Here is an 18,852-nt window from a genome sequence, read left to right on the forward strand (position 1 = left end):
CCCTCTGCCCTACTCACTACCACGTACCTAGGACCCAGCCCAACGCCCAGTAAATACGTGCGGAATGAATGGATGGGCAGGCAGCTGGGCCTGGTGGCCGCCACACCACCGCTCCTACTCTAGTCCGCTCCCAGCCCAAAGGGTGTGAGGAGCTCCTGGGTTACATGCTGCAGCCATTGTCCCCCACAGGGATTCCAAAAGAGGGATTTGGTCTCTTGGCCTCTAGTCCCTGATAAAGGACCCAGAGAGGCTCAGCACCAACAGGTTCAATCAACCGGGAAATGAAATCACATTGCACAAAAGACTGCGATCTTGTGGATGGCGGCAGGGGTCAGTTTTCACAAAAAGCCATGTCAGACACCCCAATCAGTGTCCTTTACAAAGAGTGCCATTTCAGAGCTCCATCCCACAGCTTCGCTTCAGTCCTGGGTCTACTCAGGAGGTACACACTATCATCCCATTCTCAGGCAGGGCAGCTGGAGACTGAAGTTCAACTGCAATTGAACTTGCTCAAAGGCACAAAAGGTCAGTGGCGGAACTCGAATCCAAGGCTGCCAGACATCAAGAGGCTAGGTCTCTAATCACCCCACTCACTTGCCCTCATCCTCTGGCTCTAGGTAGGAAGGAGACACTTCCTCACGGCCACCAGTGATCTCCTCCTTAGTTTAGGTTTGCTCTGTAAGAATGTGCTCTGGGCCAGACACAGGCAACTTATAATGTCCTCAGCAAAACTTCAGGAATATCTGAATAAGAGGAAATAAGACAACTGCTCTTCTTTTCTTTATTAATGGGTTGAGCTACACAAAGACTTGATAAAAAGTTACATAAAAGGCTCAAGCATCGTCGAGACCCTCAGGCATCACTCTCCTGTCACAACAATGGCCATCCGGTAATACTGGGTAGCAGAAGCTGTGCGCTCATGGGCGCTCAACAATTCAAGTATCTTTTGTTCTAAGTAAACCCAACATGGAATTTCTAACCCAATGGGCTGTTAATGGAAGGACTCTGTCTGTGGCTCCAGATTGACTGTCACATGTCTGAGGGGCCTTTGGGTCAGAGCTGCCATGTGTTCGTGGGTCACATCTCATGGCAAAGTGAGACAGGCCACACTCGGCTCCCAGGTACTCTCCACAGCAAGCAACACGAGGTGGGGTCCAAGTCCTAAGAAAAGCCATCCAAGTGACCCCCGTGTGGCAAAGTACAGGAGAAGCCAGTAGCCAGAGCCCCAGGCTATAGGGGTCGGGAAGATGGCTAAGATTACCTGCTGGAGAGAAAAGTAGCCCTCTAATTGGGGTTGTCAAAATTTTAGGAGGAAATCTGAGAGCACACAGGGGCAAAGGCATGGGGTGGGGAGGTTCAGGAAGGGTGTATTCCAGATGTGAAGGTAGCACTATTCAGGTGGTCTGGAAAACCAGTGGAAACACCAAAATGTCACCAAAGATGAGCCCCATTGGGATCCTCAGTCACGGAGTAGCATGGCCACCTGATGTTCCGACAGACTCTGCCATGTGGCCATGGAGAGGTACTGTGCTGGGGATGCCCCAGGGTACACTCCATTCTGGCCTATCTGGAAGCCCTCACTGCCATAAAGGCCCACAGTCCTCTAAAACACAGACCTGTCTTTTAAAAGTGTTATTTATCTGTGGGCAACACGAGGTCATGGACAATGAAGGCTGACCCCAGACTCAGCAGCAGGCGGCCTTTCCTTAACCAGTGTCCCCCTTGAAGAACGGAGCTGAGTTGTGGGCTGACTGCAGGAAGGATGTTCTGGAAGATGGGGCCAGGTGGGCAGGAGCACTGCTGGGATCAGAAGCAGATGGAACCCCTTTGTCTGGTGACCTTCGTGGCTAAGGAATTCATTCTATGTCAGCCGATCAGCTTCCAATGGGACCCCCCACTCAGTGCAGCCGTGGAGTCACAGGATCCGCAGAGGGCAGGGGGCAGGGGTGTGCTAGAGGTGGTCCGTGCCCGCTAGTTTTCCAGCAGTGGCCGCTGCCCACCACCCCTTCGCCACGGAGCATCTCTGTCCTTACTTCTTCCCCCGATCTTGCTGCCGCCTCCTCGTCTCGTCCGCACATGGGGCTGCTGCGGACTTGGCTCAGAGGAGCATAAGGGCTGGAAAGAGCCTTGTTCTGTTAGTGTTTAAAATGTCCATTAACACTACAGGATCTTGGGACACTCTGAAGTGCTCAATCTGGAACGCTCTTTGTTATCTTTCCTTTTAGGGTCAGACCAAAAAGGCCCCTTTAGACAAATAAAGGAGTTTGATTTTCTAATTAACAAAAGTCCCAATTATTTCATTCTATACAGAATCACTCCTCAGGTGGGCCCCTGGGGCTAGTGATCTTGCTGAGTTAGGAACTCAGCACACTTTCAAAACCAGAGAAGAATCCAGGTGTCTCATGTCCAGTTGGGTGCTCACTTTCCCAGGTTTCTTCCTCCACAGAGTGGCCAGGCCACCTGCTGGGGCTGTTCTAGTTTGCCTAGTGATCTGACTTGTATCACAGGGGAAAGAAGGTCGTTAGCTGTGCTGCCTGGTCTTTCGACCTCCTCTCAGCGGTGCGCTGCTGTTCTTGCTGTCTCTACAAGCACCCTGGCTGGGAAAACCCAGCCTTTGAATCACTCAGAAGCACCTGAGAGGGAAGTGGCATTGTCAGGATGCTGGGGGAGTGTCCCCTTGCAGACATAGGTGTATGGGAGCCATGACATCACCCCAATCCTCCTTTCTCCTTTAATTATACGTTATAGTTAAGATCCAAGAGGTTAAGAAAAGTGTGTGCCAGGAAGGCAAGCGGATCTTAAGTTTGCAAATGCTTCGAGGGGTTTGCGGTTTGCTCATTTACTGGGCTTTAAGAAGTAGTAGTCAGTCAGTGGACTCAAAGGGAAAATGGCTTCAGGTCTTGCTGCTGTTTTAGTAATAACAGTATTGGATCGTTTTTGGTTAAGATTCAGCACGAACTCGAGTTTTCTGGATGGCGCCCACATTAGCTTACTGTGACGTGTTGACACGTACATGCCCATGTCAGTGTGTCTATATCCGAGAGGCACCAGGCAGCACAGGCCGTGAGAAAGCGTGAAGAGACAGATTCGGGAGAGCCCTCAGAGCACAGAATGGAATCTGCACTATCTGAAAAGTAAACGAACCCCTCTGCAAAGCCAATCAGCTTAATTTATACATTTAAAAAGGATAAGAAAAAACCTTCTTAAAACTGACACGCCTGTGCCAGCCTCTCCGCTCAGCAAAATAAAATTCCATTTCCTAATACCTACACCCTCAAACACAGCAGAACCTTCTGGGTGAATGCATCTCTCTTCTCTCCAGCTTGGAGGCTACGAGTGGGGTGTTCATCCTGAGGCCTCCAGCCACAGTCCTCATTAACTTCCAGGCTCTCGGTCCCTCCACTTCCATGTTGAGCTGAGTTTTGGCACTGCTGGGAAAACTCAGTTAAAAACAACAACAACAACAATATTCCAGACATGTTCTCAGAGAGGCCTGCTGAAGTCTTAAAGCTCCACCAGTCAGTGGGCACAGACCCCTTTAATAAAATAATAATCACTAAAATAATTTAAAAATCTAAAAAAGACACCCAAGCTCAGACACTTTGGGTTGGAGGCTGGAGCTGGCGGGGAATTGATCATGGCTTGTTTGGTACTTTGTCTGAGGTACACCCTTCAATGTCAAATCAATACTGTGTACTTCAAAGAAACAACGTAGCCACTGAGAGAGACGGGGAGGAACCGGGTTGAATCAAAGCGAGGGGCTTGGGTGCTGCTTCTGTTTAGCGTTGCTTCCCGGTCTCTTACGAGACATGGGAAAGCCTGTGCCCTTTTGGCAAAGCCGGAGCATATCTCCTTCCTGCCCACCCTCCCTTTCTCCCTTCCCGTGCCAGGTCCTCGGGCCAAGGGTCATGGTTAGAAATGGTTTTCAGTGCGGTTAGGCAGTGGAGGGTCCCAAGGGCCGGCCAGTTCACGGTCACTGTGGCCTGGGTCTCAGGCCCGTCACAATATCACGCACTGCAGTTTGTGGGTGCCGGTGGCCCGGTCTCCCCGCCATTTGGTTTTCTTCTTCTTCTTCTGGCTCTTTTCCGGAATCTGTTGCCTTTTGAGACAGTGAAAGGCAGAAAAACAAAGTCAGAATGGGCTTAGCTTCTCCCTGCCCCACCTTCCTGTGCACCAGGTGGGCCTGTTCTGGATGCTGCTGGAGGGCCTGGCCTGGAGAGTGTCTCTGGGACAAAGAGAGTGGAAGGCAGAGAGGGCAGTGCAAAGCCTGTCCTCCTACTGCTGAGAATTCCTGACATCATGCTGTGGCTACAATTATTTAAATCATAAACTACATTATATGTTATACAGTATTGGCCTCTATTTTTGTGTTTCATATTTTTAAAAAAATGATGGGTCAGCTGAGAACAAAAGCTCTTTACACGTTTTCTGGTAACCATTCCTATGTCTGCAACCTGCCCTTGGAACAACAGGTCCCTAACCAAGACATCACCAGCCCATGGTGTGGCAGCATATCCTAACTGGAGGCCCATGGGAAAATTTTTTCAAGCGTGAAGAAAGTAAGGGCTGTACTATCACAGTCCATGCTGGGGAATGAGGACAAAAGGCGTGCGTGTGTGAGTGCATGCACATGGATGTGTATCCTGGGGGTGCTGAGAGGTAGCAGGTGGGGAGTACTCTGTCAGAGCCCCACGTGTGATTTCGTAGCTTGAGCTCACCAGCACATGGCCTCACACTACGTGCTAGATATTTGAGGGCCACTGGGTAGGCTGTTCTGCATGTTGCAGATTTCGGAAGTGGGCAGATGGGCGACAGGGGAGCAGCCAGGAGGCTGGTTCAGTCCTCTAAGCACAAGGTGGTTAGGGCTTGGACCCTGACCATGCAAAGGAATGCAAGCAAGACCACGGACCAGGATTTCCGATAATATTTGCAGACTGGCAGTGTGTGCAGTCTGGAAAGGGGCTCATGTGCCTCACTTTAGAAATTTGAGCCTAGGAATTAGAACGGTGGTTGTTCAGGTGACATGTCCCAGGGTGCTCTGGGCTCAGGGTGGGAAAGAAGAGACAGACCTGTCAGTGGTGCTGACAGGTGCGGTGGTGTGGGGAGAACCCCAGACAGGGGGAGGGAGCTGCCTTCAGGGAGCCTGAGCTGCAGAGCCTAGGGGAGGCCAGAGAGGAGGCTGAGTGAGCACCACCGGCAGGAAGGCTTCTGGATTCCCCCACAGGTAGTAGGAGTGAGGGCAGGTGTGGGAAGGCAGGTGGCAAGGGCAGGGAGAAGAAATGAATGGAGGTACAAGAAATCCAAAGCAGGCCCAGAACTGTGCATCCTGGGCCTTGGAACAAGCGCTGCGTTCTTCCAGCCCTGCGGGTCCCCATCCTGCCGCTGAGGCCCCGCTTCTAGGGAGGCGTGCCATGCTCACCTAATTACCCTCACCAGGTCATGGAAGGCTTTGTCGACGTTGAGAGGTGGGTCCTTGGCACTGGTTTCTATGTACGGAATCTGGAAGGCAAAGCTCGACTTGGTAAAAGTGGCTCGGGGGTCCACCAAGCCCTGTTCCCTAAAATCGCAAAATCTCAGAGGTCCTGAGGAACTGCCTGCCTTTAGACACCCTCCCCCCACCACAGAACCCCAGCTCCAACAACCTCAAGCCCTTTGGTAGCTTCTTGTTCCTTACGGCTGGAAAATTTTACCAACAGCTTTTCCATTTCCCTCATGTTCTCTAGTCATAGAGATCTTTAATAGCCCCCCAAAAATAGAAAAGTGATCTTTTTATATACTTGAAGACTAAAGACTGTTTCATTTATCAAACTAAAATAGGATCTGAGGCCATTCTTTTTTTCTTTCTGAGGCCCATTTCTCCACCGTGAAGGGACCTCTGCCTCTTCCTGGGCCCTCTCTAGAGGGGACTGTGGCGGGAAAGGCTGAGGCGAAGCTGGGCCATGGGCAGGACTCTGCACCCTGGTGACCCCTAGCCGGTCTGTGCCTCCCCGCCCCCAGCATCTATGAGTCTGGGAGCTCAGCACAGCACAGTCTGCATCTATGAGTCTGGGAGCTCAGCCATGTTTACAGAAGGCTTGTGCCTGCACGTTTAATACTGAGGGATCATCATCCGCCTGAAAGGCAGTCAGCACATGGAGAGATGTGGCTGAGGTGGCCCCACAGGACAGGTGTTGAGGGCCATGTCTACACTGAGCCTCAGGCCGGTACATGGAGGGGAACGAAGGTTCCACGAGGTCAGGACACAGTCCTGAGCACACCTCTTCTCCTGTAGCAGGGACCCCACAAAGGCAGGAAGCATTCATGCCCACTCCTCCATCAGTGGAGAGGGTGTGGGGTTTGTACAAAATATACAGGCTTCCCCAGGCCAGAGAGGTAAGCAGCTTGTGACCAGACTGAAGAACTGTGGTAAATTTCATCACTTTTTCCTGGTTACAAAACTAAGGCATTTCATTGTAACACTTTCAAAAAAGAAAAGCCCAGTGAAGAAAATAAAAATGATCAACAGTTCAAGTGCCTGGGTAAGGGGGTGACAGAGTAAGCTGTTACTTTGGAAGAATGTGTTATAAACGACTGCCCAGAACATACCCTAAACTATCTTCACACATTGCTGTGGCTTCAGACAGAGGTCTCGTAGTTGACCCAGACCCCGAGGTCAGGGCACAGGAAGCACGGCTTGCTCAGACTTTAGAAGTAGTCATCCAACAAATCTCTGAACCTCTGAAAACACTGAAAGAAAACTGTCCTCCACTGTAGGTTGTTTGATTGAGACGACTGTGGGCTGTTTCGCCCCCCAGGTCTCAACATCCCTGACCTCACTGAACCCCCCCTTAACCGTCTGCGGTGAGCAAGTATCTCCATTGTGCAGTGGGAGACTGAGCTCAGAGTCTGACACACTTGCCCAAAGCCACACAGAGGCCAGCAGAGAATCAAGGTTTGAAACAGATGCATGTTCCACTTGCTGCCTGGCCTCCCACAGACAAGTAGGGGTGCTGAGGTCATTGGCAGAGCCTCTTCCAAGCATGGCAGGCACCCCTGTTAGCACCTAGAAGCCAGAGACCCGTGGCACCCTGTGAGGCCAGGACAAGGCACTTCTATGTGCACACTGAGAGGGGAAGCGGGAAGGTGCCAGTAGTGGGGCCCGGGACCTAACTGGGACCCCTTCACATCCTGTGACCCTGCCGGCTCAGCAAGTCCATGGATCCGGGGGCCCCAGACCACTGCTGCCTGCTGTTCCCCTGCACCACTCAGAAGTACATCACTTGTAGCATCCCCTAGGTCCTCAGGCACCCCCCTCCTTCTTTCTGGGCGTCTTGCCTCTACCAGTAAAAAAAAAGGCTGATGTGCATTTTCTGGGTTCTTAGAATTCTAGGGTTTCAGGAGCAAGGAGACTCAAACTAAGGGAAACCCTGTAATAAACGGTAGTACGCTCTGACTCAGCCACAGGGCTAAGAAATGCCATCTTCCTGCACAGGGTGGGGCACCAGCTTTGCCAGCTAAAGAGGAACTTGCCTCACGAGCTCTAAAATAGGATGTTATCGAGAGTAGCTCGCAGAATCACTTGGTCAAATAAGTCACTTGGCTGCAGGAGAAAGACGGCTGAGAGAGGGGAGACCCGGTTCCAGAGGTGCGTTGCTTATCTGCAGAATGGAGCTCCTGCTGCCTGCACAGCACCCTCCCCTCTGCACCCACCCACCCAGCTGCTTGGGAGGGATGCACACAAGGTGAAAGCCCTAAGGAAGCCTCCTCAGGCCAGTGTATGGAGCCCAAGGCTGTGAAACGGAGCCAGCTCCTCAGGCCTGTCTCTGTTCAGAATGTCCTGCTGCTGAACCAGCTCTCCTCTGGAGACTTCAGGGCAGCCCTGTCCTGGTCAATCACTCCCTCCTCCTTGAGGCACCTTCTTCACTTGGTTCTCATGATGCTCTGCTTTGGCCCTCATGTGTCACTGACCACTCAGGCCCTTTTATGGCTTCCTCCTCACTTCCCCACATCACTGGTTGAAATGTCCCAGCCTTGGTCCCTCAGTTTGGGGCCCTTGCCCTACCTACACCCACTCCCTTGGTGTTCATGGCTTCAAATGCCATCTACATGCTGCCGATTGCCAATATTTACCCCAGATGCTATATCTGGCTGCTGTCTTGGCATTTCCATCTGATCATCTGCTCAGCTCTGTAAATGACACAGATATGCAAGCAAGCTCCTGTCTGGCACACACTTAATCCTACTGTCTCCTCTGCCCAGCTACTCTCACTCCTGTCTTTTGAAAGTTGCTCACGCCCAAACCACAGGGTCACCTGCCATTCCCTTCTTTTTCTCTCACCCCATATCCAATCTGTGCACAAACCCTGTTGGCTATCTTAGAGACATGTCCAGAATCCAACCACCTCCTTGCCACTTTCACGAGTCCCACACTGGGCCATGTTAACCTGTACCTGGATTATTGTGGCAGCCTCTAACTCGTTTCCCTGCTCCCACGATTGGCCCCTACCAACCCTATTCAACACAGCCACCAGAGAGAAGCTGTCCAGCCATAAGCCAGACCTCATCACTCATCACTCAAAGCCCTCCAGTGGTTTCCCATCTCCCTCTGAGTAAAAGCCCATAAAGCCTTAAACCCCTTCTCTGACCTGACCTCCCGCTACCCACCCCTCCCACTCCTGCTCCAGCTGGCCTTGCTGATCCTCAAACTCCCACCTCAGGGTCTTTGCATTGATTATTCCCTCAGCTGGAACGTTCTTTCCCCAGAGGTCTGTGGGGCTTACTCCCCCACCTCCTGTAAGTCCTTGCTGAAATGCACCCTCCCTAGCAAGGCTTTCCCTGACTACCCTATTTGGAAAAGCATCCTCCTCCACCTCACATTCCTGACCCCCTTCCCTGATTTACTTTTTTCCATAGTACATGTCACCTTCCAACACACTGTAATTTGCTTTGTTTATTATCTTCTCTTGTCACTAGACGTAAGAACCATAAAGCAAGGGGTTTTGTTTCCCAGGGCCTAGAGTACAGTTAAGTGAACATGTGAATGAACACAGAAGGCACAGACAAGCAGAAGTAACTTGCAGTGAGCCCCCTTCCTCTACCCACACAGCTGGGCCCACCAGGCAGGGGGAAGGGGCAACCTTGCAGCAGACCTCCCAGCAGGCAGAGTGGACTTCTATGTAACTGACCAAGGAGGCCAGGGGCCTGGGCTGTGCCTGTGGGGGGGAGGGGTGGGATGAAGCCCAGTGACCCCTCCCCAGCACATCCAGAGGGCAAAGGGGCATCACAATGAACTGAGAAAAAGAAAACAAAGATGTCTGCTGATATTCACGGAGTGGCCTGGGCAAACCTCAGCATGACCAGCCGTAAGATGGGCATAACGATACCTACCTCAACATGCGGCTATGAGGCCTAAATTCTCTCCTGGCATAATACCTGTCATAGAACGGGGCTCGGTGAACTGCAGCTCGTCTGATGATTCTGAGCATAATCAGGCGGCTGGCTCAGAGAACAGGACAGAAGCCAATCCCTGCACAGCCCAATGATGAATCTGCTGTGTTGAAGGCCGGGAGGTGGCCTGAACGCCACAGCTCACAGGCCACTGTGAAGGCCCTTGGTCCCTGCATCAGAGCCCCTTATGACTGAAGAGAGTGCTTTCTCTCTGGTCTGCTATTTTGTTTCACAACATATCCCTTATCACATATGCCCTCTACCCACTACCCAGGAGCCCCGAGATACCACAGGGGTGATGGGCATGGACTTGTATACATCCCTGACCATCCAACACACACACATACGCATACACACACACACACACACACACACACACACAAAACCTACATTGTGTTTGGTCGCCATTTCTTTTCCTTGTTCCCTGGTGATTTTCCTCAAATGCATCAGATCGACCTTGTTGGCCACGAGGATCATCGGAAATGACTCTCTGGGAAATAAAGGAACAGCAGCTCATGAAGTTTCACGACTCTCACACCTGGTGATGGGAACACAGCTGCACCTCAGGCATAGTGCAGCCCATATTGCCTCCCTGGTTGCCCTGGGGTCGACTTAAGAGTCCTTCTCTCCACGTCTCTAGGCAGGGGAAGGGGGGCTCAGGACTGCTGGTTTGGAGGCTTGCTGCAGGGAGAGGAAAAGGGTTTTCCTGGGAAGCTCCTGGCTCAGCACCATCAGTGAGGGCCCTGACAGACTGCTGTGCGGGGGAGGGCTGGCTACCCAGACCTGCTCCCTTCCATCTCCTGGCCACACTGATGTACCAGCCATCCAGGGCAGCTGTGGCCATCAGCAGTGGCTCGGGAAGAGCACCAGGGCCAGCGTTTGGTACACAGCTGGCATTCAATAAATGGCAGCTGCAAAATCAAGATGGCTCCCAGGAGAGGAAGAGTGGGATCACAAGGCATGTCTGCCTTAAAGATTTTCATTGACTTGGGGCACCTGGATGGCTCAGTCGGTTGAGTGTCTGACTTTGGCTCAGGTCATGATCTCGCGGTCTGTGAGTTCGAGCCCCGTTGTTGGGCTCTGTGCTGACTGCTCAGAGCCTGGAGCCTCCTTCAGATTCTGTGTCTCCTTCTCTCTCTCTGCCCCCACCCCTCCACTCTGTCTCTCTCTCTCTCAAAAATAAATAAACATTTAAAAAAATAATAAATAAAGATCCTCATTGACGTATGTGGCCATATTGCCGCCTGAAGGTGAAAGAAATGTCAGTCTTGCAGCATTTTCAACATCATTGGGCATTTTCATTTTTAAAAATTTAGAATTTCACAGGTAAAAAAATACTACTTTATTATTTTTCTTGCATTTCTTGGGTTAGACAAAAGGCTGAATATTTTCCCATATCAGAGTCATTTATGTTTTCTCTTTTGAAATTCCTACAGTCAGGAGCTTAACCCACATTTAGGTCTCAGAGCTTTATGTGTATATGTCAGTGTGTGTGAGTGTGTATCCCTTTCCCTGGAAAAGTTACTAATACTTTGCCTTTGGAGTTGGTGTGAACTAGACTTTTCTGAATTTACTGAGATTTGTTCAAAGCTTGCTCATTTCCTATTCATTTGTCCTTTTACTCTCTTTGCATTGCCTCTTTAAGAGCCAATTAACTGAAAACACCAGTTAGGCTGAAAAGAAACTACAAATTATTTAATTACTCCATATAATGCTAAGGAAAAAACCAGCCTTTAATTAGGTGCTTGTAAATCCCACAGTCAAATGTGATTTAGCCAATTACAATGCATACGGGAGAGAAAATTCACTTTTTCTTTGAACATGATAAAATTTGGTTAAATTGGGGGCATCAGTGGGGACAGTTTAGGAGAGATGGGAAGGGGCTGACTTAAGGCTTGAAAGCTGTTTGGCCCCATGGAAAGAACTGGGGTAGGAGCCCAAGGGACCAATGTCTGAATTCACCTCTGCCCCTCTGTGCCTCAGTGAGAGAGACTGAGACAGACAGAGCCTGCTCTGAGCCAGAGGCTGGGAGGTCCTGGCCCAGCTGCCCTTACCTGTCCTTGACGCGCAGGATGAGCTGGTGGAAGCGGTCCACGTGCTCAAAGCTGGCCTTATCTGTCACCGAGTAGACGATGAGGAAGCCGTCCCCTGTGCGCATGTACTGCTCCCGCATGGCGCTGAACTCCTCCTGCCCGGCTGTGTCCAGAACTGGAGTGGGATGAGGCCACTCAGAGGCTGTCACTCCCCACTGTGGAGCCCTCCTGGCCTGCAGACCCCCATGCTGCCACTGCCATCCCCAGGGTGGCTCCAGACAAGCTGTCCCCACGAGAGGCTGCATGAGTTCCCTGGGCTGAGGTGTAAGGGACCCAGCAGGGCCTCAGACACTTCAAAGTATGAGGCTCTAAGAGACTCATTTGTGGACCTGCTGATTCCAACCTACTGTGCTCCCTGGGCCTTAACAGCCTGTCTACAGAAAAACCTCACAAAGTCCATGATCAACTCTGCTACACAACCCCTCTGGGGTCCCCACACCTGGGCTTGGATCCTGCTGCAGCCCTTACAGACTGATTCCTGGGGAAGTTACCTGACTCTCTGAACCCCCTTTCCTCTTTTGTAAAATAGACACAACGCTTCCACCTTGTAGCTCCTTGGGAGGAGAGCCCAGGACATGCGCTGGGGAAGCCCTGAAGAGGCCATCCCAGGTCAGGAAGGGTCCTCAGTTCCGGTGTGGACAGACAGCAGGCAGGCCATGGGGAAGGAGAGGCCTCTGAGAGCCAGGATCACTTGCCCCTAGGATGGGGCTGTCACAGGGGTGATGGGAAGGGAAGCTGGGGAAGGAAACAAGAATGGCTGGGGAGATGGAGCAGGGCACCATCTCGGCAAAGGGTCTCTCCCCAACCCATCCATCCCCTCTCCTTCCCTCCACCCTATGGACTTCTCAAGCCAATTCCCCTCCAGCTTCCTTGCTGCTGAGTTAAATGCGCACCCCCAGGCTGTTTCAGAGGGGTGACAGCCACTGCTGGGGGTTCTCCTCTGAGATGCACAGGCCTGACCCCCTTAGGCCTCCTGAAGCCCCTCAGCATCCCGCAAGTCTCTGCTCACCATCCGGCCTCTCCCATTTCCTAGCTCACTCTACTCTCAGACCCACCTGCCCTCTCCCTGGAGGCAGTGGAGTAGGTAGTTATAGATTTTGGAGCCAGATTCTGGGCTGAGTCTGATTCTTCATTCCTAGAGTGTGATTCAGGGCAAGCTCACTTCTCTGAGCCTTCGTTTCCTCAAATGGGGATGCTAAGGGTTGTTTTAAGTTAAAATATTTAGACCCTTGGAGCAATGCCTGCCACAAAGAAGCTCTGGAGGAGTGTCTGTTTCGAGCTTGTCTTCCTCACCTGGGGTGCCATCCCCCAACCATCCCTCCTCTCTTGCTCCCCTTGCCTTGGCCAGCTGACTCTGACTCACTGCATTCTCGTGCCTGAGCCTCCAGGACTCTCCCCACTCCTGTATAGCCCCTTCATGGCATACTGTTCTTGCTGCCCATTTCATAGGCCCCACCTGGACTGTCACCTCCCAGAGGCAGGGGCCTGGTCTATTCGGAACCTGGCACAAACAAAACTCAAATAGTAGCTGAATGAGTAAATGAATGTGAAGTCTACTCAATTTTGTTCATTCATTCACTGAAGAAATATTGGAAAGCCTACGATGTGCCAGGCAGTGTTGTAGGCACTGTAGATGCAACATCAATGAGGCAAAATCTTTGCTCTCCTGGGACTCATAATCTAGTGGGGAGACTGGCAAACAACTGAATGGGTAATATAACATCTGGTGGGGATGAGTACATACTGTGAAGATCAATATAGCCAGCTGAAGGTAATTGATGGGAGTTGGTATAATTTTGGGTAGGGATCGAGGACACTAAATAAATCCCATCAACAAAACAGATGAAAATGTCACAGGTTTGGCTGAAGGGATGAGAAGGCGCAACATTCAGTTGGTATGTAATTAATGTATTCACAGATTTTGAAGGTGTGTATTATCCAAAACAAAAACTAGAGATCTAGGGGTGCCTGGGTGGCTCAGTCAGTTAAGCGTCCAACTTTGGCTCAGGTCATGATCTTGTGGTTTGTGGGTTCCAGCCCCACATTGGGCTCTGTGCTGACAACGTGGAGCCTGGAGCCTTCTTCAGATTCTTTGCCTCCCTCTCTCTCTGCTCCTCCCCTGCTCCCACTTTGTCTCTCCCTCAAAATGAATAAACATTAAAAAAAAAATTAAAAAAAAAAACAAAAAAACTAGAGATCTAGGATAAGTGAAAAAATATGTGCAGAATTTTGAAACCCCAATTTAATAGGGAGCTGAAAATCGAAATGGACCCTCTGGAAAGGAAAAATGGTCGTTTCACACACTGATTGCCATAGAAGTAATATTATATCCATGCTTTCTAACAGAATTCTTGGAGGAAATACTTCAGCAAAGTGAAAAATAGGTCCGTGAAAGAATATAAATAATGATAAGCAAGGACTACAGCAAAACATAAGAGTTAAGTTTAAATAAACATCATTTTAGGATTTGAAGTAAATTAATGACAGTTTAGAACTAAAATCTATGATGATCCATCTGTGAGAGGCGGGGCTGGGGAAAAGTAAGCTACTACTAAATTTCTTGCCTCATTTGGGAATAGACTAAAGATAATAATTACATCCAGATGTTAACAGAAAAATATAATCACACACACACACCAACACATGTCTGTACATAGAATAACCACTAGACATAAAACTCAAAAGTTCCTAATCATCAGAAGAAAAAAAGCCCAACAGAACAAAGTAAATGGGACCAATCCAACAAAAGGCAAGAATAAACTACACAAAAATATGAAAGCTAAAAAAGGAGACATGAAAGAAGATGGCAGACGTAATTCTAACTATGCCTAACAATAGTAAATGCAAATGGATTAAACCCACCTATTAAGGCAGACACCCAATACAAAATCCACTTGTCTACTACTGCAAAAGACACATATAAACCAAAATGACACAGGAAGGATGAAAAATGAAGGGACAAAAAAGGATATGCCAGCGCCATGCATCCACAAAACAGGATTCAAGGCCAATGCACTGGACAGGACAAATCAGGGTATTTATAATGGGAAAAAGTACAAGCATCAAGGAGTGCCAAAGTCATGAATCATAAGCACATAAGAATGTTGCCTAAGATACATATGTACAAAAACCTGATTTTTAAATACAGTAGGTATTGGCAAATCTCATGATCATTGTGACAGAACTGAACAGGCGTCAATGGGCACATGAAAAGATGCTCCACATCACTCATCATCAGGGAAATACAAATCAAAACCACCATGAAATACCACCTCACACCTGTCAGAATGGCTAAAATTAACAACACGAGAAACAACAGGTGTTGGCGAGGATGCAGAGAAAGGGGAACCCTCTTGCACTGTTGGTGGGAATGAACCGGTGCAGCCACTCTGGAAAACAGTATGGAGCTTCCTCAAAAAGTTAAAAATAGAACTAAAGGGGCGTCTGTGTGTCTCACTGGGTTAAGCGTCCTACTCTTGATTTCAGCCCAGGTCATGATCTTATAATTTTTGAGATGGAGCCCCACACTGGGCTTCATGCTAACAGTGCAGAGCCTGCTTGGGATTCTCTCTCTCTTCTCTCTCTCCATCTCTCCCACGCATTCTCCCTCCCTCTCACTCTCTCTCTCAAAATAAATAAACAAACTTAAAAAAAAAAGAACTACCCTAAGACCTAGCAATTGCACCACTAAGTATTTACCCGAAAGATACAAAAATACAGATTCAAAGGGGTACATGCACCCTGATGTTTATAGCAGCATTATCAATAATAGCCAAATTATGGAAAGGGCCCAAATGTCCTTCGACTGATGAATGGATAAAGAAGATGTGGTGTGTATATATATACGATGGAATATTACTCAGCCTAAAAAGAATGAAATCTTGCCATTTCCAACAACGTGGATGGAGCTAGAGTGTATTACGCCAAGTGAAATAAATCAGAGAAAGACAAATACCATATGATTTCACTCATATGTGGAATTTGAGAAACTCAACAGATGAACATAGGGGAAGGGAAGGAAAAATAAGAAAAACAGAGGGAGGCAAACCATAAGAGACTCTTAAATACAGAGAACAAATTGAGAGTTGCTGGAGGGGAGTGGGGCGGGGGATGGGCTAGATGGGTGATGGGCACTAAGTAGGCACTTGTTGGGATGAGCACTGGGTGTTGTACTTAAGTGACGAATCACTAAATTCTACTCTTGAAGCCAATATGACACGATATGTTAACTAACTAGAATTTAAATAAAAATCTGGAAAAAAAAGAACTGAACAGGCCTGTCTTAGAGACAGATCACCTGGCCCCTCAAAAGTAATGATCTCAATAATGCCAAATTTAAAAACATCATCTGAGAGAACAAACTTTACACTCAAACAGTAAATAAGCATTTTCAAACACAGGAAATTGTCACAAAAATTGGCCATATATTAAGCCATCAATAAAAATTTCAACAAATTTCTGAAAGCAGATGTCATATGCAGCTATCTTTTTGTCTAACGCAAAACTATCAGAAATTAACAGCAACACATATGTAAAAGAAACTATCCACTTCAAAGTTTAAAGAGTAATACTGCTCAAAAATGCTCTAGTTAAAGAGAAAAGCAAAGTAGAAGTTACAAACGATTTAGAATTGAATGACAATAAACAACAGTAAAACCCCTGGTTTGAGGCCAAAGTGGTACTCAGCGGAAAATTACAGCTTTAAATGCACTTCCAAAAACAAGAGACTGAAAATTAACTAAGCATTTAAATGAAGGGGCTAGGAAAAGAAAAATAAAACCAAAGAGAGAAGAAATCATCAATGAAAGTAGAAATTAAGAAAATGAGAGGAAGTAAAAGTAGTAGATATCTAAAAATCAAAATCTGATTCTTTGAAAAGACCAATTAAAGAAAAAAAAAGCCTTTAGCGATTCTTATCAGACAAAAAAAAAGAAAAAAGAAAAGAAAAAAGACTAATAAGCCTTTGGATTGAGGAAAGGCCTAGATCTAGATATATATTTAATTATGAAAGAAAACTATATGCAGTTTTATAGCAATAAATTTTCAATTCTTGATGAAATGGACAATTTAAGGAAAATATAAATGAACAAAACTGGCTCAAGAAAATATATAAAATCTGAATAGGCCAATAATTATCCATGAAATTAAAGAGACAAATCTCCCCCATGAATGGCACAAAGCTCTTTTTATTAGGGACAAACTGTTCCAGAGCCCAGAAAATAAAGAACTTTCCAGCTCATGGAAACAGCCTAGCATAGTCCTAATCACAAACCGGACAGGGATGGCACATGGTTGTGTGGTAACGTCCAGGCCTGCCCCACCTTTGGGGAACAGGAGCAGCCTGCACATGGGACTCTAAGAGGTGCATTCAGTCAGTCATCCATTTGCCAATTACTTCTTGAGCACCTACGCAGTGCCATCTGCTCTGCTTGGTACTTCAGGTGGTTAAAAAGAAAGCTGCATCTCACTATCAAGGTACTTACAGGCTAGCTGGGCTGACACTTGAAGAAAAATAATACAGGACAGAAAGTGATACATACTATTGGAGATCTAGGGAAGGGGCGGGGGGGGGGGGTCCCTTCAGCTTGGAGGGATAATGGAAAGTTTTAGCCAAGAAGGGATACTTATTCTGCCCTTAAAAGAACAGCATTTGACATAAAAAAGATAGGGCCTGGGGAAGGCCTTCCAGGCAGAGAATCAGCATGGGCAACGGCCTGAAGGCTAGGAAGAAAAGAGTCGTGGGGAGGCTGGTGTGCAGGCATAAAAGGTCTGTGATGGGAGAGAGGTCGAGGAGACCAGAGGCTGTGCCCCTTGGATGCTACACTAAAATGTTTGAACTCAGTGGGTGCTGGGGAGCTACCGAAGGTTCAGAGAGGGGAGAGATGTAGTGAGAGGGTAAGTCTGGCAGCCAAAGAGGGAGGGGACTGGAGAGGGAAGCTGTGAAGAGGTGAAGGAGGGACCAGGGCAGAGGCAACCAGGGTGTCAGCGAAGGCAGGTGTGTTTGAAGTGGAGAGAAAAAAATGAATGGGCAGACACTGAAGACACAGAACATAGAGAATGGGGGCCAAGGGGAAAGAGGAGAGTGGAGGGCACCTTGGAAATTCTAAACCTTAGGGCCCCAGAAGGGCAGACGCAACCAGGAAGGAGCAGATGGGGGCTGAGCTGGGCCTGGTCTGGTTTGGGCTTCATCCCTCCCCTCCACACACATACACCTGGAAGGGGCACAGGCCCCTTGTCAGTAGCTCTGCCTCCAAAAGAGGCTGAAGATAATGGGCAGCTATGCATTTCAGAAATTATGATTCAGCCTGCATTTCCCATGCCTGATGTCATGAAGGTAGGAGGATTCCAGAGAAAGTATTAGTCACTGTGGGAAAAGAGGTGTTTTGCCAATGTGTGTGTGTGTGTGTGTGTGTGTGTGTGTGTGTGTGCGCATGTGTGTGCGTGTGTGTGTATGCGTGTGTGTGAGAGAGAGACAGACAGAGACAGAGACACAGGCACCCAGGGCAGAAGGAGGGAGAAGAGATAAAGATTCTGGAGACAGAGAGGGTCAGCGCTGTGTACCTCTGTCTGCTTTGCCCCAGTCTTCCCATCCAGAGGATAATGGGGACAGCAGTGTGGCTGAGGAGGGTTTAAGTGGAAACCCCAGGGCTGTTCTTAGATCTTGTGAATTTCAGAATCCAAGTCCCACGTGTGGGCATGGCATGGGGCCCCCCACCCCCGCAGGTGGGCAGTCAGCATGTGAGGGCACCAGCTTGGGTCCCAGCTGAGCCTTCCTCCTTCTCCCTCCTCATCTCCCTCCCACTCTTCCTCTTCCTTCTTCTCTTCTTCCTCTTCTTCCTCCTCCAGGGCTTTCAGTGGGAGGCACACCCTGCCATGGGCTCAGGGCTCTGACCTTGGCGGCAGCCCAGGGTACAGTCTGAGCTCTTTGGCTGACAAGAGTCCTTCCCACCATGTTCCTACTGGCAGAAGGCACTTTGCTGGGGTTTTATGCACACACACCCTCTGGGTCCTCTTCATGTCCTAGTACAAATGCAGACACTGAGGCCCAGAATGTTAAAGGGATCTGCTCAAGGCTGCATACTGGGAAGGAGGCCACTCCAACTTCCCCAAGACCCAGCTGTCCCTACTCATCCAGTCTTTTATCTTCAACCAGAGGGTGCGGGTCTGGCCACCCAGAACCCGCCGGGTTGTGTCTCAATTACAAGCCTTTGCACAAGGCTTGCACAAATGAACCAGAATACCCTCTCCGCCAGCTACCCCAGCCATCCCGCCGCGTGGCTGCAGTCTGCCTCCTCTCCTGAGAGCCCAAGCCTCTGACCTGTGTCTTTGAACC

General features: G+C 49.0%; 1 protein-coding gene across 9 annotated transcripts in view; it reads right to left on the reverse strand.

The window, feature by feature from the left end:
* Positions 1-767: 767 nt before the first annotated feature.
* MRAS (muscle RAS oncogene homolog) overlaps positions 768-18,852 on the reverse strand; it is a 55,858-nt gene continuing 37,773 nt past the window's right edge. For 7 of the 9 annotated variants that reach the window (XM_053221405.1, XM_053221403.1, XM_027061768.2 and 4 more), the window contains 4 exons: positions 11,481-11,634; positions 9,817-9,916; positions 5,420-5,499; positions 768-4,099 (listed from right to left, as the gene is read on the reverse strand). In XM_053221405.1, the coding sequence (XP_053077380.1) occupies positions 4,000-4,099; positions 5,420-5,499; positions 9,817-9,916; positions 11,481-11,634 (434 nt within the window). In that variant the 3' untranslated portion in view covers positions 768-3,999. Of the gene's footprint in view, positions 4,100-5,419; positions 5,500-9,816; positions 9,917-11,480; positions 11,635-12,063; positions 12,255-18,852 lie in introns of all 9 variants that reach the window. The other 2 variants (XM_015074158.3, XM_053221408.1) reach the window with 1 other exon arrangement.

The sequence above is a fragment of the Acinonyx jubatus genome, chromosome C2 (assembly GCF_027475565.1).
Source record: "Acinonyx jubatus isolate Ajub_Pintada_27869175 chromosome C2, VMU_Ajub_asm_v1.0, whole genome shotgun sequence".
Taxonomy (NCBI): Eukaryota; Metazoa; Chordata; class Mammalia; order Carnivora; family Felidae; genus Acinonyx; species Acinonyx jubatus.